This window comes from Chelonoidis abingdonii, chromosome 7, assembly GCF_003597395.2.
Source record: "Chelonoidis abingdonii isolate Lonesome George chromosome 7, CheloAbing_2.0, whole genome shotgun sequence".
Taxonomy (NCBI): Eukaryota; Metazoa; Chordata; order Testudines; family Testudinidae; genus Chelonoidis; species Chelonoidis abingdonii.
The window spans coordinates 72,217,082-72,232,460 of NC_133775.1; the positions used below are offsets into that span (position 1 = coordinate 72,217,082).

General features: G+C 52.7%; 1 protein-coding gene across 2 annotated transcripts in view; it reads right to left on the reverse strand.

Annotated features, from left to right (window-relative positions):
* The window catches only part of RELL2 (RELT like 2), a 60,714-nt gene extending 45,549 nt beyond the window's left edge, over positions 1 to 15,165 (reverse strand). Inside the window, exons 1-5 of one of the 2 annotated variants that reach the window (XM_075068045.1) lie at positions 15,081 to 15,165; positions 10,757 to 10,970; positions 4,932 to 4,997; positions 4,782 to 4,848; positions 3,237 to 3,425 (exon numbers count right to left, since the gene is read on the reverse strand). In XM_075068045.1, the coding sequence (XP_074924146.1) occupies positions 3,237 to 3,425; positions 4,782 to 4,848; positions 4,932 to 4,997; positions 10,757 to 10,964 (530 nt within the window). In that variant the 5' untranslated portion in view covers positions 10,965 to 10,970; positions 15,081 to 15,165. The other variant, XM_075068044.1, reaches the window with a different exon arrangement.
* Between the last annotated feature and the right edge of the window lie 214 nt (positions 15,166 to 15,379).

Consider the following 15,379-nt stretch of genomic DNA (forward strand, 5'->3'; position numbering starts at 1 on the left):
GATGGTTAATTTCTCCTTGTTTTAAGATCCAAGGGGTTTGGATCTATGTTCCCCAGGGAAGGTTTTGGGGGAACAGAAAGTGTGCCAGACACTAAATTCTGGCTGGTGGCAGCGTACCAGATCTAAGCTAGTAATTAAGCTTAGAAGTGTTCATGCAGGCCCCCACTTTTGCACTCTAAAGTTCAAAGTGGGGAAAGAAACCTTGACAAAACCCCATTTTAAAACGCTTACTCCATTTTGCAAAAGCTTGCTGCTGCAAACCCTGGTGTAATCTTATTAGTTTAGATTAGATGTGTGAATGAGGTATGTACGGATGATAGAATCAACCTCCAGCACCAGCCTGTCCTGATGAAATAGAGTTCAAACACCAATGGCTGAAGATGCACACAACAGCCCTAACAAAGTAAGAAGTGCATCTGACGAAGTGGGTATTCACCCATGAAAGCTCATGCTCCAATACATCTGTTAGTCTATAAGGTGCCACAGGACTCTTTGCTGCTTTTAAAGTAAGAAGAGTCCACCCTAAAAAGAAAAGAACAAAAGGTACAATAGAAGGAAGATCAAAGCCAGGTCTGAGACTGAAAGTAACGTCTGCAACTGACAGGTGATCAATCACCAAACCCAGAGGCAGCATGACACAGCAAGACCTATAGACTCTGGATTCAAACTAAAGCCTACAAAAAGAATGAGTGAGATGGAAGACCTTGAGGGTAACATTCTGCTGCCAACATGGAAAGGCATCAGTGCAGGCCCAACAGAGACCCAGCCCTTCCTTGTGCCTGGCTTTCCTGGCCAGTTAGCCGCCACAAGCTACGAACCAAGCTGCAAAATCAAGCCACGAACTCAAGCTACATTCAGGACTGGTAACTATGCAGCAGCTGCAGAATATTGTGTGTGTGTATAGGTATTAGTTATTGGTCATAAATCAAATTGTGTTATCATAATAAATGTGGCATCTTTGTCTTGCCCCCTGAAAAGATCCTGTGTAGTTTTGTCGGCAAAACACTGGGTCACTGGGCCTGTGAGCAAAGGGCACTGTGCTGACTATCGGCGAGCATGCATCCCTCAGCCAGCAAAGCCAAGCCAGGGAAGTGGGAATTGCCTACTTTCCCTAGGGGGAGAGGACACTGGGATCGGCTTCCCTTTGGCTTTTTATGGAAGGCGAGTAGTCACCTGGCACTGGGCAGAGGAGAAGCTCTTTCTCTGCCAATATGGACTGTAAAGAGGCATGGGGTAGGGGCACTTGCCTGGGAGCAAGGAGATCTGGGCTCTGATCTTGCTCTGTTACTGGCTCATGGGGTGACTTTGGGTGAGACCCTGTCCTCTCTCTTTCCTCAAATTGATATTAATATAAGAGGCCAGTGTTGCCATAGTTGGACACCCCTCTCTCTGCATAGACACAGTGCTGTGGTGTGGAGCCATAAAGTGGGGAGGGCCCCTAATGCTCATGTTGTCAGGAACCTGTTGGGCTGCATTAACTAAGAGGGGAGGAGTAAGGGGGCAGGAGACAGACTCCCCAAGACCCCTCCTTTCTCCCTTTCCACTGTGAACCCTATGAGCCCCTTTACTCCAACTGCCATGGGACATAAACCCTTGTATCCAAACAGTACCGCCTATGGTATTGTGTAAAATCGCATGACCTGCTGGTGCCGGCACTCAGTGCGTGATGCATGGCCAGGCTGCAGATAAAGAGCTGTGTATGTGGACTGGAAATAGCTTCTTAAAATATGTCCTGGAGGCAGCTGCTAAACAAGCCTGCCCTTGGGAAAGGGAGGTAGATTTACCTGGGGGCATGACTTGATTACAAGCAAAGGGCAATGGAAATACATTGATGGCTCAGGGAAACAAAGTGATTGAGCCAATCAGAAAAGCAAATTGGGCAGGGGATGAGGAGGACAGCATGGTCGCTGCATGCCAGGGGGGGAGAAGCACTCTGTCTCGGCTGTGCACTTGGAAGGAATATATTGCAAAGGTTTTGGACGATAAAAAGCAGTGGAGAGAAGCCAGTAGTTACCCATCACTTAGAGCAGCGGTTCTCAAACTTTAGCAACCCAAGGACCCCCATTTTGATTTAAAGTTTTTTGAGAATCCCCAGACCCCGCACTCAGCCCCAGGTCCTGCCCTCACTCCACCCCTTCCCACAAGACTGCACCCTGTCTCTTCCTGCCCCCACTCCTTCCCTACTCCGCCTCCTCCCCGCCTCTTTGTCTCCCATCCCTGATCACACCCCTCCCCTGAGTGCATCCCATCCCAACTCCTCCACCTCCCTCCCAGCGCCTCCTACATGCCACAGAACAGCTGTTTCCCGGTGTGCAGGAGGCACTGGGAGGGACGGGGAGGAGTTGATCAGCGGGGCCCGCGGACCCCCTGGAGTACTAGTTTGAGAAACGCTGACTTAGAGAACAAAGGGGTCAGAACCCTCTGATCCTGTGAAAGGTGGAGCCTCCTGCCTCAGGGCCAGGTGATGCTGACAGCTTGATGGAAATGAGAAACCTGCTTAGGAAAAGATTATAGCTTGCTAAAGTTAAGCTGCAGTCACTAGAAAGGTCTGGTTACAAACAAAAAACAGTCTGTCTTTTTCTCTTGCTTAGTATCACTTAAATCTCTGCCCTTTATTAATAAACTTGTTCTTAGTTTTACTATAAAATGCCTCCGTGCTGTGGACTAAGATGAAGTGGGTGTCCGCGGCTGGGTTAACGGGCTAGTGGGCTGTACTGTCTCTTTGCAGGCAGTGAAGCTTATCATTTCTGTGAGTGGCCAGTGAGAGGGACTGGTCGCTGCTTGGGATGTCACTGGAGAACTCAGGAGCTGGGGTTCGCTGACTGATACTGCAAGGCAAAGCTTCAACTAGCAGAGTCGCAAGGAGCTGGTCGTAAGGCAGGCTGGCATGGCGGGGGGCTGATACACAGTTTAAGCACCAGCAAAGCTCTCCCTTGCTAAGGCAGAGAAGTAACACAGATGCTTACGGTTTTGGGCTCCCTGAGGAGAGCATCACAAACAATAACTGCTAAGGCTGACAGAAATGTGGTGGAGACACAGTGCAGGAGGGAACATCTTTTATTGGATCAGCTTCTATTGGTTGAAGGAACAAGCTTTCAAGCTATACATCTTCCACCAACAGAAGTTGGTCCAATAAAACATATTACCTCACCCTCCTTGTCTCTTTCAGAACCTAGCGCCAACCTGGCTACAGCACCAGTGCAGACAGACATGTGGTGGTCAGTCTCGCCAAGTACCTGCCCACGGAGAAGACTGTGGTCTCTCTAGGGTGCATCTTGCCTTTGCCATCCTTGGATCTGCCTTGGCGGTGCAGTGGGGGCCTCTTCCTCTTGCTGCAGTGAATGCATGGTGCCTGCGTGGAACCCAGGTGCACCGTGTGGTGATGTGGCAGGCCCCCATCCTGGCTGTTACGATGTGGACAAAGGCTGCAGTAAGAGCAAACAAAGAGACAGTCAGCTCCTTTCACCTGGGGGACTCCGCCCCTCACTTCAGCCTGGCTTGAGGTCACTGTACTCTGAGAGGCAGTAGCTCTTGAGGAAATGCCCCTTTATCTCACAGCATAAGGGTAACAGGACGGAGGCAGGGAAGGCAAGCGCCAGCCTGCTGGCAGGGCAGCATCCACATGGAATCAAAGAAATGAAGCCCACATATACTGGAGGATCTGGCTCCTTCATGGCTGAGCCATAAGGCCTCAAGCTCTCCTCATCCTCATCAGTGGCAAGATACTTTCCAGTCAGGCACTGAGTCTGAGTGGGACTAGCCAAGGAGCTGGAGCAAACTCAGAGGACCTCAGAATGGAGTGCCTCCCATGGCACTGCTGATCCCTAGGATCTTTGTGTGATGAGCTCTGACAGAGTTAACTGGAGCTGGAAAGGCCAATTAGCTCATCAGGTTACACCAGGAGGGAACACCAGGCTCAGTTAAGGATGATTCTCAGTGGGAGGAGCTGGCTGCTAAGCTTAAAGAGACGAAGTCTGGGGTAGAAAGGGGCTTCAGAGAGAAACTCCGTAGTCCCTCTCTGGGCAGTAGAGAGACCAGAGACTGGTGTGGACCAGAAGGAAGCCTGGGGGAGAACTGGCCCAGGGATCCTGTCCTGAGTGGAGAAGTCTGGCAAGAGGCCGGGAGAGACACGGAGCAGCCAGCAGGGTGGAGCAGGCTGTGGCAGTGAATCCTGGTAAAAGGGCATGGTCTGGGGGGGAGAGCCCTGGGAGGTGTTTAGTGGAGGAGCAGTGCAAGGGAAGGAGAAGGATGAAAGGTGAAGCTCGTAGAGGGCAGAGGTTGGTTTTCGTTTGGGATTTATTGGTGGATTCCAGGGGAGGGACTTGTGAGTCCTGGCCCTGAAAGAAGGGTGAACGTAGAGAGGTTGATGGAGCAGATCTTGGCTGCTGGTTATAGGTCCCTGGACTGGAACCCAGTGTACAGAGTAGGCCTGGGTTCCCTGCCAGTCACCAGAGAAGGTGGTGTGAAGCCCCGTGACATAAGAGAATAAGGACTTTTGAGAGACCTGAGATAAGAGGACGTAAGGAGCATGGGGCCCAGAATTGGAGTGAAAGACCTGATGTAAGGGCATTGGACTTCTGTGGTGTGGGACTTCCTGCTACACAGGAGGGTGGGGCTACTCATAACCTGGCTGGAGGGCCAAGGCGTGAGAAGAGGCAGATCACCACAGCACTGGAGTGGCTGCCAGCAGGGGCTGCTAGAGCAGAAAGAGCTTCTATGCTGCACTCAGTCGACTCCTGCACACCTTACAAGAGTCACAGAATGGTGGATGCATGCCTCACCTGAGCATGGGCACTGGCACATCCCCTTCACCATCCCCCAGCATCTCCTTCAGGGCCTCCACATTTGCTGGCAAAGAGAAGAAACAGAAAATGCATGAGGGAGCCAGGTGCTTGGGAAAGCCCCCCGAGCTGGAGCCAGGAAACACCCACCTTCATTCTGAATGATACATCTCACTATCTTCTCCACTGTGTCCTCATTCAGCTCCTCCTCTTCATCTGGAAGGAGAGAAAGTGGCAGCAGGTGAAGGGATTCAGGCAGTCACCTGGTGAGGAGACCATCCACAGCCAGCCCCAGCTCTGAAGTATAGCAGAGTAAAGGCCAGTGCTCCTCAGCTACATATTGAGAGCCCTGAAAGCAGAGCTCCCCTGCCACAGTGCCTTGGGGCTAACACCCCAATTGTCTGGGCCTTCTCTTCCACCTTCCAGCCTCAATGCTACAGTAACCCCCTAGCAGGGCCACCCGGGGGGGGGGCAAGTGGGGCAATTTGCCCCAGGCCCCGCAAGGGCCCCCACGAGAGTTTTCGGGGCCCCTGGAGCGGGGTCCTTCACTCGCTCCGGGGCCCCCAGAAAACTCATGGGGCATGGGCTCCCAGAGCTTCTTCCGCTCCTGGTCTTTGGCAGCAATTCAGTGGCGGGGAGTCCTTCCGCCCCGGACTCCACCGCCAAAGTGCCCCGAAGACCCACGGCGGGGGATCCTTTCACCCCGGGACCTGCCGCCAAAGTGCCGGATCTTCGGCAGCAATTTGACGGCGGGAGCCCCCTGCTGCCAAAGACCCCAGGTCCCCTAGCAGTAGCAGTAGCGGCCCTTCCTCCTACCAGTAGCAGGAACTAGATGCTCATAGACTCATAGACTTTAAGGTCAGAAGGGACCATTATGATCATCTAGTCTGACCTCCTGCACAATGCAGGCCACAGAATCTCACCCATCCACTTCTATAACAAACCCCTAACCTATGTCTGGTCTATTCAACCCTCAATGGTGAAACCTCATAGCTGCAGAGAATCTTCCAGCCAGTGACCCGTTATGCCCAATATGCAGAGGAGGCAAAAACTCAGGCCTTTGCCAATCGCCCTGGAGAAAATTCCTTCCACCCCAATATGTGATCAGTAAACCCCTAGTAGCCAGCATCCAGAAAAAATCTCTGTAGTTAATCTTCAGTCCCACCGCATCTAACATTCCATCATCAGATCCATTGGCATACTTATCTTGTAACATAAGATCATTGCCAAATTAATGCCAAAATTAGCATCCCATCATACCATCCCCTCTATAAACTAATCAGCTTATCTTAACTGATATGGTCTTTTTGCCTCCACTATCCCCTTGGAAGGCTTGTCCAGGAAACTTCACTCCTCTTATGTTAGAACCTTGTCTAAATTTCAAAGTCTAAACTTCCTAGTGTTCATTTTATATCCCTTCTTTCTTGAGTTCCACATTTAGTACTAAAAGCTAATCAGTTCCTCTCCTCCAATTATTAACCCTCTGATCATACTTATAAAATGAGCACTCAATCCCCTCCACTTCTTCTTTTAAGGCTTAAACAACCACCTCTTTGAGTCTCCTTTCATAAACCGGTTCCATTTGATATCCTGATGTACCGACTCTTAACAATTTCACGTTGAATTCCTTCTTCTCTAAACATGGAGAGCCAGAATCGCACACACTATCTCAGATGAGTCTCAATCAGGTGCCTTTACTATAACGGTACTAACACCTCCTTATCTTTGCTGGAAATACCTCGCCTGATGCATCCTAAAACTGCATTAGCTTTTTTAATGGCCATATCACATTGGCGGCTCATAGTCATCCTGTGATCAACCAATACTTCGAGGTCCTTCTCCTTCTCTGTTCTGGTACTTTGTTCTCCTCTGTGACGGGGAGGGAGCAGGGGAGAGAATCTTCACATCCCCCTCTTAGAAAATATGTGGTGGTAAGAGCTTCAGCTCAAATCCTCAAAAGTACTTAAGCCCTCCCTCTCCCCCCTAACCCCAGCCTAAATATCTTTGAGGATCTGGGCCTTCATGCCTATGGCCAAGGAGGCAGATGGAGGTGGAATACTCATCTCTAATTTCATCCTATGGGGAAGAGTAGCTCCCCATGGCAGTGGCTCCTGACCCCACTGGAGTGCAAAAGGCAGGAATGTCACAGAGTCCAAGAGAAACAACTTCAGATACAATCCCAGAACCTAGACCCCCTGCGACATGCACACTTCACTGTCAATCACTCTCCTGGCTTTGCAGTGTGCTGGGGATCAGGCAGGCAGCTGCAAGGCATCACTGAAGCCCAGCACAGGAAGCTGGACTTCTGCTTCTTGAAGTCAAGGGAAACATGATATCAGATGCTTTGGCCTTAGGCCTAGCCTTCCCCATCTTCCCCAGCAAGAGCGAAGAAGGGGTGTTATGTTCCCACACACACATACACACACCCTACCTACCTACCTACCTATCTGCTGGGTGGTTGCAGTCTAACCCTCCTTTATTATTTAAAATTCAGAACAACAGCATACCAGAACTCCAAAAACCAGAGACAAATCAAGCTGCTCCCTACACCAGCCGCACAGCTCCCCCTGCATGACTGTAGCTGACTCGCTGCTGAATTGACTGTTGCTCACACACGGCCCTCAGAACTCCCTCGGCTGCCAGCGGGACTGGGAAACCCCAGAACATTTAAAATCCTAGCTCTGTAATTTTAGTTCAGTTTTCCATACACCATATGATTTATTTTGATTTAAGACCTGGTTTGAACGAACGCCCCGAGCAGTTTGTCGTCAGAAATCACAAACATTTCCTGGGATGCATTCCCCAAGGCCATGCTCATTTAGAGGTGCCAGGTTTCCCTGCCCACTCTCAGAGCCTCATGTGTTCTGCTTGCAATGAGCAGAGCAAAATGTCAAGGAGGAGCCTCCTCAGCGGTTCCCATAGGGGCCCTGGATTCTAAGCCCTGTGAAAACTTTTCTAGTTATTTAAAAGCTGAGCTGTACCATGAAGTGCAGAGCCCCTCAGTACTATGCCAGCAGAGCTTGTAACTTTAGGGAGGCCTGAAATGAAGCATTCCTCAAGGCTGCAATCTCTGGGCCCAATCCAGCAAAGGAGAGACTCCCACTGATTTCAATGGACTTTGGATTGAGCCCTCTAGTGGCTGAGCGTACAAAGCTCATGATTTCAGGGAAGCCCAGATATGTTTCCATCAAGCCAAGCTACTCAAACCTGGGTCTGGGGCTTCCTGGAAGATCCACCAGTGCAGCTGGGGGAGGGGGTTTGATGGTGAGAAAAGCCACATGTGCTCCATGAAAGGTGTAAACACTGCCAGCTAGAGATGCTGTGTGCAGTCCAAGCCTGCAGCTCGTCCAAACCCACTGCTGAAATGCAGGACTCGCTGCAGTTATGCAAAAGCTGCTCAGCCAGTCTGAGTTATGAAAGAAGCATGAAAAACACATTTTTCGGCTTCATTAAAAGCTAAGGAAATTACCAAACAATCCTGGCTAAGGCTGAACTCTGGCTGATATTACACCCCCCCCCCCCCCTTAGAACAGCACTAACAGAATGCTCAATGCCTTACTAAACACAATTAATACAGAAGATTTTCTGTGAAACTTCCATACTTCCAAACCAACCTTAACGCTATCCTCTCCTCCACCTCCAAACCAGAGCCACTTAATGCTGCCCCCTCATCCGTCCCCACTGGCAGCATGGACCTTTTCCCAACATCATGCCTACCCTCCCTCTGCACCTGCTCCCCCCAGACAAGCCAGAGGTTCATCAGTCACCCTCCAGCCCACCCTCCTGCTCCCAGCCAGAGACTGCATCATCTTGCATTTAACCCTCACCTGCGATCTGGAGACCATCCCCTCCCTCAGCTGTTTTCCCACTTGGGGCTAGAGAGCAGACTACATGCCCCAGAAATGTACTAGCAGCCCCATTACACCTGACTTGATCACCCTGCTTGTAGGGATGGGAGACACCATCTTTCACATTCCAGACAGAAATCCAACTTTACTCCACCCACTCTACATACCCAGGAGCATATCCAGAGCACTTCATACACCGAGCAGGGGTTTTACTTCTACTCCTCTCCCCATGGCTGGAGACAGGAGTTGCTGTCTGTAGGGCTCTGCTTGCAGGGCCGGTGCAACCCATTAGGCAACCTAGGCGATCGTTTAGGGCACTAACATTTGGGGGGGCGGCTACCGCAGTGGCCAGATCTTCGGCTGCCCCAGTCGTCAGTGGTATTTCAGAGGCGGGACCTTCTGCCATCTCTGTCAGGGGCAGCATTTCAGGGGCGGGACCTTCCGCTGCCTAGGGCTCCAAAAAAGCTGGTGGTGCTCCTGTCTGCTTGGCAGCACCTGATTCTGCCCTAAATCCTCTTCACTCAGCTCTCACACCAAGTCACCTGGGGAATGGCAAGCCACCTTGTAGCTCCCTTGCATGCTCGTCTGCCCACCCAGTCTGAGTCCTGCTTGGTACATGGCATCAGGGATGGGCTCTCTAGCAGCCTTCAGGTCTGCATTGCCAGATCTGGGGACCCTTTCCAGCCTGGGGTCCAGATTTCACAGATAGACCGCTTTGACAGCCTCCTGAACCACAGTAGAAATGCCCCTACTCATGATCTAGGCTGAAGGGTACATGTAGGCTATAAAAACATACAGCTGAAGAACACACTCAACAACACAGACTGGCATTTTGTGTCACAGCTGGTGAGGGTCTCCTGCTTGTAGATTAAAAACTAGATGGGGAAGTGAGTCAGAAATGAGGTGTTGGAACCTTAACTGAGTTTCCAGCTTCCATTAAGAATCATTTGATATTAACACTGCTACAAAGCAACACACTCTGCAGCAGCTCTGCCTTTACAAAGCATGTGTGAGATTATATTATGAAAGGAACCTTGTGCTGTCATCCTGACCCAGCACCCAGCAGACTCTAGATCAGGGGTAGGCAACCTCTGGCATGAGTGCTGAAGGTGGCACGTGAGCTGATTTTCAGTGGCACTCACACTGCCTGGGTCCTGGCCACTGGTCCAGGGGGCTCTGCATTTTAATTTAATTTTAAATGAAGCTTCTTAAACATTTTAAAAATCTTATTTACTTTACATACAACAATCGTTTAGTTATATATTATAGACTTATAGAAAGAGACCTTCTAAAAACATTAAAATGTATTACTGGCATGCAAAACCTTAGAGTGAATAAATGAAGACTCGGCACACCACTTCTGAAAGGTTGCTGACCCCTGCTCTAGATGCAGGCACTCATTTGTTACCAGTGCTGGTGGCCTCCGATATGCTGAGAGATCTCTCTCAGCTAAGGCAGTCGAGGTGTGTGGTTCTCCTTTTCCTGTGGCAGGGCTGGAATGGCCAAACAGAGATGGGGCCGTAGGCAATGTACCCCTGCTTTTTGTTCCCTTGTGAGCTTGGCCCTGTTAATCCCCCAGGCATGTCACTGCTGCAACTCTGAGCCAGACACAGTCAAAGAGAGTTCTACTCTCAGGGCCAAATTCAGTGGTGACATAATGCTGGTGTAAGTTACAAGGTTGCTGTGAACATTAAGTGGACCTGCCACCGATCTGGCAGTCAGTGTGAGTGGAAAAGGAATGTAAATTACACATTCAGCCCTTAGCGAAAGCAGGCACGATTAAATCAGTAGGACTCATACTCAGTTACACGAGGGCTGAACTTACTCTATTGGTGACATGTTAAAATGAGGGCCCTTTGTCTTCCACCCTGATATTAGCTGCTGATTCTGCTCCCCTGGCCCCTCCCACTCATGTGACATGTATGGTGCACATGCTGCTTGCCATTTACTATACTGCCATTTATGCACTATGACCCCCTCACACTCGCTGTATAGCTTATCCCACCAGTGGTGTCCATAGGCTCCCCAGGTTCAGCACTCCAATCTGTCAGTAAGCTGGGGCTGCTAAGACATGCAGAATGGGTCCAGCTGAAGACCCCTCCCCCATCCTGCTGCCCCATTACTCACTGGGCTGCAGCTCTGTCAGCACCTCCTTGTGCTCCAGGTCTAGCTCATCACGAAAGGTCCTGCAGCGATAGCCTTTTTTCTTCAGGACATGGCAGATCAGGAACCCCACAAGTCCCATGGTGAAGAAGATCAGCACAAGTAGCAAGAGCATAGACATGCTGTGATGGGAATCCGCGTCCCCATCACTGGTGCTGTTCTGCTCCGACATAGGGATCTAGAAGAAAGCAGGGAAGATGACTCAGAGCCCTGACATTCACTCTTTGGCATACTCCCCTCTGCCATGCCATACCACTCCGCCATACCGCTACCAGCATACTCCCTCTGCCATTCTATCTCAGCATACTACTACCGGCACACTGCCCTTAGCCATGCCATACCACCTTGTTGTACTGCTACCGACACACTGCCCTCTGCCACGCCATAGTGCCTCGCCATACCGTTACAGGCTCACTCCCTCTGCCATTCCAGTCCCCCTCACCGTACCGCTACCAGCACACTGCCATACTGCCCTCTGCCATTCCATATTGCCTCACAGTACCGCTACCAACACACTGCCCACTGCCATGTCATACAGCCTTGCCAGGCCGCTGGCAACACACTGCCCTCTGCTGTGCCATACTGCCATGCTGTACCGCTACTGAGACACCCCCTGTGCCATTCCATACTGCCTTACCGTACCACTAGGGGCATACTGCTCCCTGACATGCCATACCACCTCACCATATTGCTACCATCACACTCCCTTCTACCATTCAATTCCGCATCACCATACCCCTACCAGCACACTGCACTCTGCCATACCATACCGCCTCGCCATACTGCTACCAGCACACTGCCCTCTGCCATGCAATACCGCCATCCCGTACCACTACAGGCACACTCCCCTCTGCCGTGCCATACCTCCTCGCCATACCACTACCAGCACTACCCTCTGCCATGCCACACCTCCTCACAGTTACTGTTACAGGAACACTGCCCTCTGCTGATCCATATTGCCTTCCCATACCGCTACTGGAACACTGCCCTCTGCCGTTCCATACCACCTCGCCATACCGCGACCGGCACTACCCTCTGCCACACCACACCACCTCACCATACCGTTATTGGAACACTGCCCTCTGCTAATCCATACCACTTTCCCATAATGCTACCGGAACACTGCCCTCTGTCATTCCATAGCACCTCACCATACTACTACCAGCACACTGCCTTCTGCCATTCCATAACGCCCCACTGTACAGACACCAGTAGTGCCCTCTGCCATTCCATACTGCCTCACCATGCCACTACTGGCACACTACCCTCTGCCATGCCATACTGCCTCGCCATATCATTACGGGAACACTGCCATCTGCCAATCCATACCACCTTCCCATTACGCTACTGGAATACTGCCCTCTGCCATTCCATAGCATCTCACTGCACAACCGCCCTGCCCTCTGTCATGCCATACCACCTCACCATACCATGCCCTCTTCCATTCCATACTGCCTCACCATACCGCTACCTGCATACACCCCTCTGCCATTCCATTCTGCCTCACCATACCGCTACTGGCATACTGCCATCTGCCATGCCATTCCACTTAGCCATACAGCTATGGGCAAACTGTCCCCTGCCATTCTATATCACCTTGCCCTACCACTACTGGCACACTGACCTCTGCCATGCCACATCACTTCACCGTACCACAACTGGCACTGCTCTCTGCCATTCCACATCACCTCACCATACCTCTAGCAGCGCAATGCCCTCTGCATTTAGGTGCCATGTCTCTGTATCACAACAGGCAAACTGCCCTCTGCCATTCCATAACAACTCGCCATACCACCACCCTACCCTCACCAATGTGGTACCACCTGTCCATACCACTATCAGCACACTGCCTTCTGCCATTCCATACCTTCTAGCTATATCACAACTGGCAAACTGTCCTCTTCCATTCCATAGTGCATCACCTTACCACTACCAGCACACTGCACTCTGCCGTGCCTTACCGCCTGGCTGTACCACTACTGACACACTGCCCTCTGCCATGCCATATTGCCTAGCCATACCGCTACTGACACACTGCCCTCTGCCATGCCATACCTCATAGCCATACCGCTACCGGCACACTGCCCTCTGCCGTACCATACCGCATTGCTATACCGCTACTGACACACTCCCCTCTGCCCTGCCACCCTGCCCTCTGCCATGCCATACCACCTCACAGTACCACTACCAGCATACTGCCCTTGCCAATGCAGTACTGCCTCCCTGTACTGCACCTGGCACACTGCCCTCTGCCATTCCATACCACCTAGCCATATCGCTATTGGCACACTGCCATCTACCATGCCATAACGCTTAGCCATACAGCTATGGGCAAACTGTCCTTTGCCGTTCCAAACCACCTCGCCGTACCACTACCAGCATAGTCCCCTCTGCCATGCCATACCGCCTAGCCATACCAAAACTGGTAAACTGCCCCCTGCCATTCCATACGGATATGCCATACCGCTACTGGCACACAGCCCTCTGCCATGCCATACCACCTTGCCATACAGCCATTGGCACTGCCATCTGTTATTCCATAATGCCCCACCATACAGCCACCAGCACTGCCCTCCACCATTCCATACCACCTCACCATACAACCACCGGGACTACCCTCTGTCAATCCATACCACCTCACTGTGCCGCTACTGGCACACTGCCTTCTGCTGTGCCATACTAACATGCTGTATCACTACCAGCACACTGCCCTCTGCCATTCCTTACCAATATGCCATACTGCCACCTTGCCCTCACCCATCCCATACTGCCTCACCATACCGCAACTGGCACTCCCCTATGCCATTCCATATGACCTCACCGTACAGCTTCTGGCACACTGTCCTCTGCCATGCCATACCACCTTGTTATACCGCTACCTGCACTGCACTCTGCCATTCCACACCATATCGCCATACCCTTACTAGAACACTGCTCTCTGTCGTTCCATACCACCTCACCATACCTCTACTGCCACACTGCCCTCTGTCATTCCATAACACCTCACCGTACTGCTACCGGCACACTGCCCTCTACCATTCCATACCTCCTCACCTTACTGCTACCATCGCACTGCACCCTCCATACTGCTTGGCCATACCACTTCCAGTACACTGCCCTCTGTGTGGCTCCATACCTCCTCACCTTACTGCTACCAGCACACTGCCCTCTGCCATTCCATACTGACTTGCCATACCGCTTCTGGCACACTGCCCTCAGCCATTCCATATCTCCTCACCTTACTGCTACCAGCACACTGCCCTCTGCCATACCGTCACACCTCGCCATACTGCTATTGGCACACTGCCCTCTGCCATGCCATACCTCCTCGCTGCACAGGTTCTGGCATGGGACAGCCTTTCCTTTTTCCCATTTGGTTTGCAGTTCTCCTGCCTGATGCCACCATCAGTGCAGAGTCCCCTCCTGAGAAGCAGCTTGGCATTTCTCAGGGTTCAGCAGCGACAGTAACTGGCCAGGGGTGGAAGCCGCAGTCTAGAACCTCTCCCCCCCCCCTCCAATACCCCACGGTCTCCTAAACACGGGGCGCCCCTCTCGGCTGCTCTGGGAAGGGTCAGACACAAGGGCAGGAGCAAGAGGAACCCCGGGGAGCCCCTGCCTCTTGTTTTGTTTACCTGTCCGCCTCTCTCTGCATGTCCTCGCTCCCTGCGCTGCTGCGGGTTTCCCAAGGACACCGCGAGCCCTGCACGCCTCGCTCCATCCCCCCTCCGAGCAGCCGCAGGCTCCGTCCCTCGGGCCCGAGCAGCCCCGCACTCAGCCCTCCCAGGTGTGTCTCTCCCCCGGAGCCCTGCTGCGGCTTTCCTGGCGGGTTCGTCCCCCCCCCGCTCCGGCTGCCCTCCCCGGCCGCAGCTGCGGGGCCCCAAGGGCACCGGTTCGGCGCTCAGGCTCTGCAGCTGGGAGATCAGCGCTCGCTGTGCCTCGCTCCCCCGCAGCCCTGCAGCAGCCGCCCAGTCGCTCCCAGCGCGGGCAGCGGCAGGTACTTACAGCGGCGGGGCTCAGAGGGGACGGTCAGCCCCGGGGAGCGGGGTTAGCGCCGGCAAAGGGAGCCGGCAGCTCCAGCATCGTCTGCCTGCCCCGGAGCCTCCCGCAGCCTGGCGGGGCTCTGCTTGGGCTTCAGCATCCGCCGCAGCTCCCCGCCCCGGGCCTGTCCCGGAATCCCCGTCCTGCAGCCGGCTGCTTTCGGGCTCCAGGCAGCCTCAGCAGCCCGGTCGCAGCCGCCACTGTCCCTCCTGCCATTCCTGAGCAGCGTTTGCCGGAGGGCAGCAGGTACCTGAGCTTCCCGCCTCTGCACATCGGTCCTCTCTCTTCACCTGTCTCCTAGCAACCCAGCATCTCTGCCGCTGGCTACGGCCCGGAGCATCCTTGTCCTTCTCGGGAAGGAACAAACCAAGGGCTCCGGGCTGCTTCTGTCCCTCTGAGCAGCCTTCTGCTGTCTGTCCCGGGGGCACCTGCCTGTTCCCGGACACCCAGAAAATCACTGAAGTTCAGGGGGTGGGGAGTCAGGGAGCTCCCCCAGGACAAAGCCAGCAGCAGCTGGCAGGAGCATACAAGAGAGAGCCTGGATTTGCA